Here is a 3,754-nt window from a genome sequence, read left to right on the forward strand (position 1 = left end):
TCTCTTATTAGATAATAAATGTATTTTATTTGTCTTTTGTTTTTTTTACTACAGCAATTAATGAGCTTTGTTCTTTTTTCTTTGTTAACATAGAAATATTTGAATTCTTTTAAAACTATATTCATTTTAAATTACATTATCGTTATTATTATAATATTAAATAAAATATTCACAGATATAAATTACATAACATACTCAAGGAGATGGATAAGCATTATTATTGACATTTCTTTTAAAAAAAAAGTAAAATTGTTCCTTTTTGTCATAAATGTAAAGTTGATAAAATTTGTCAATTTTCTATTTGTGTCCACCTTCTGAAAAAAACTTTAATATACATACACAAGATGAATACTAAGCATTCTAAAAATTTTAAGGTGTGATTCCTCACACAAATTCAAGACAAAAACTTCATATGATCATATGTTCGAAATAGTTTCAAAGGCATAGTTTCAAAGATATTAAAATTTAAGCAAAAATTTCATTTTTTCGAAAGATTTCGAAAATCATTCGTTATTTTGATGAAATTTTGTATGTTTGAAGTTTCATCAAAATAACTCAGGCGTTTTTGAAATTTTCAAGATTTTCATCTTGAATTTGTGTAAGAAATCACTCCTTAAAATTTTTTTCTTAGAGTGACTTAGTATTCACTCTGTATAAATATATACATATTATATACATGTATGTATACAATGGAAGAACAATGTAAATATGTTTAAATGTTTTTTACTGTTTTTTTAATGATTTATTTGTTTCATTTCATCGCCTTCGATAGCCTTTCAAGGCATAATATTAATTCGCAATGCTTAGTATGAGGAAACATGTCAACCGCAATAGCCTTTATCGGTACCAAAGGTTCACCAAGATATTGCTTGGAACTAGGTCGTGCTAAGTCAATTAAATTTCTCATGGCAGCACGAGGATCACATGATATGTACACCAGTCTATTCAACTTTTTTGACTTACGCAGTGTCAGTAGAGCCTTTTGATCTAGAAAAACAATATACAGGTAAGTTATACTATTTCCTTATAATATCGTGTGAATATTATGTATAATGTAACTTACGCAAGCCAGCTCGTGGAGGGTCCACAATAGCAGTGATATTGGATTTCGTTGTTCTCTGAATAACAGGCAATAAAATGTCTTCCGCCTTCCCAACAAAAAATTCGCAATTCTTAATTTCATTCTTGATAGCGTTTTCTTTCGCGTCTTGTATAGCGTCAGGAATAATTTCCACTCCTAACACTTCGCCGCAATACTATAACAATAAACATTGTAATATCTTTTCGGAAATAATGTAATGATAATTAATTGCCTGAATTTATCATACCTTCGAAAAGCAGAGACCTATAGTTCCAGTACCGCAACATACGTCAAGTAGCGTCGTATCCATCGTGGGTTCAGCAAGATCAATTGCCGCCTTATATAGGACTTCTGCTCCTAATGTATTGACTTGAAAAAATGCTTGAGGTGAAACTCGGAACTTCATTCCGAGTAATGTTTCTTCTATATATTCTGTTCCATTAATATGATATAAGGTATCACTACTTTCACCACCTATACTTCTGTAAATTAAAAATATGTAATATTTCTGTATATTAAAAATATATAATATACTTACTTCTTATCTATTGTTTGAAAATACAATGAAGTAACATGTGCATCAACACCTTTTCCAGTTTCGAAAAATATTTTCAGCTGTGATTTTAACATATCTAATTCATTATTATTTAGGGTCTGAGGATGTATTCCGACTATCAACATCAGATGATTGGCACGAGTGGTTCGAGCAGTAACTTGCCTCCAATATCCACTATGATCAACTGGATTAAAAGGTTCTAAGTTTGATTCACGTATAAATGTTTCCAATATCTGAAATATAACATACAAATTTTTTTTAAATCTTAAATCTATCTTCATCTCTATCACATTTAAAATTAAATTAAACAAAAAATTAAAAATTAAATTTTACCTTTATAGCAATTTTCATATTTTCTGGAATGTGACAAAGATCATCAATAGGTCCAACTGCTGTAGAACCTGAAGCATAAGTTGAGAGTCTGAAACCAATCATAATTTTGCTCTGTTCGCTGTCTTTACCTGTAATAAGAAAGAAAAATGTAAATTAAACTTGGTTAAATTTTTATATCCTCATATAAATCTATAAGAAATAATCACCAACTGTAAACTCGCATTTATTTCTATATGCTTCAGTAACATCCGCTGAAAGAATATTTTGTAGTTTGCATGGCAACCCATCATATAATTTTTTTTGGGAATTAATCCATTCTGTCAATGTTTTACTTTCGGTAAGCATTTGCTGACCAATTTTTATTAGAATAGATTTCATCTCCTTCTGCTTGAATTCCAGCTGAAAATGTATAATAGATTTAATAATAATAAATGTGAAAATCAAACAAGAAATGTTCAACATAATTAATTAAAGAAGGCCATATTCAGTTAGAACAAATTTTGATTTAACAATATTTAGAGATTAATATTTTTTACAAGGACATAGTATAATCCCTTACTTGATCTGAATATGGCATGTTCCATAAAGGAGTAGTAATAAATTTGATTCTATCCATAGGGGAACAATTTGAATTATCAGTGTCAGTCTTTAAACGTTTGTTTAAACTAGACTCTTCTTCCAGTTTTCTTTTCACAAAAGGATCTGGAGCTGGTTTAGCCACCTATGTCAAAGAAAAAGCAAGAACTGAATTGTATATTTAATTTTAGAAATAACAGAAGACTACGAATACCTGTGCAGTAAGTTTATTATTTTTCCACAAAATCCCATTTATAGAGGTTATTGCTCGTTGACGACATTCCTCACTTCTGAAACATACATACAACCAACTGCTGCCTTTCCTGGGTGGCTTTACTTTACATGATTGCAAATCTAGTTTGTCATTGAGAAGCTTTTTGAATTCACCAATTCCATAATATTTTGGTAAACCGCGCACTTCAATTTTGTACTTCTCAGACGTGAAATGATCTCTATCAAGATAAGCATACGGATTTTTCTCATTCTCGATAACATTAGAGGTCTCCATAGCATTTGTGTTAGCAGAGAAAAATCTGAAATCAATCAGCCAGATCTTTTTCGTGAGACTATCTGACTCCTAACCTGAGTCGATCATCCGACTGATCCCAAATCCACCTAAATCCTAACAAAAGAAATAATTAAGGTATAGTATCAGAGAGAAACTTCTGAGAGAGGACATGACGACTCAAAACCTGTAATCGCAAAATGCTGCCGCACACTACTGCCCTCTGACAAAGTGGATGTAAACTACATAGAGAGTAATACGTATACTTTTCTGAGGGTAATATGTCCACTTTTCAACTTCAAATGATAAATCCAAATGATACTTGGTTTATATAATATAATCGTGCTATATTCAATTGTGCATCAGAAATATTCATCTCTGCAATATTACATGCGTGTGATGTTTATTTCGTTTAAAACTATTAACATTAAAGTTATATTATATTTTTACAAATGTGTTAATATTTATATTTTAAATAAGCTATATACATCTGAATTAAGTTGTATTTCAAGCATTTTATTTTTATTAAACACATTTTATTTTTATTAAACACAGCTTATTTGCTTTATTTGTTATTATTTTCTTATTACAATATTAAAATTTGAAAAGCATATAATGACAAAATTAATCTAAACTTTTTTTGTATAAGTACTTTAAGTATTTAAAATGCAATTATAAGTTTCAATGCAAAAATTAGGTGTTT

At 29.4% G+C, this 3,754-nt stretch overlaps 1 protein-coding gene across 1 annotated transcript; it reads right to left on the reverse strand.

The window, feature by feature from the left end:
* Positions 1 to 751: 751 nt before the first annotated feature.
* Positions 752 to 3,054, reverse strand: LOC105626679 (tRNA (uracil-5-)-methyltransferase homolog A-like). The gene is made up of 8 exons (XM_012207974.1): positions 2,761 to 3,054; positions 2,530 to 2,691; positions 2,177 to 2,369; positions 1,971 to 2,098; positions 1,620 to 1,870; positions 1,329 to 1,563; positions 1,064 to 1,256; positions 752 to 987 (listed from the first exon to the last, which is right to left on the reverse strand). The coding sequence occupies exons 1-8, from the start codon at positions 3,052 to 3,054 to the stop codon at positions 752 to 754; spliced, it is 1,692 nt and encodes a 563-aa protein (XP_012063364.1).
* Between the last annotated feature and the right edge of the window lie 700 nt (positions 3,055 to 3,754).

Source organism: Atta cephalotes, assembly GCF_000143395.1.
Source record: "Atta cephalotes unplaced genomic scaffold scaffold00006, whole genome shotgun sequence".
Taxonomy (NCBI): Eukaryota; Metazoa; Arthropoda; class Insecta; order Hymenoptera; family Formicidae; genus Atta; species Atta cephalotes.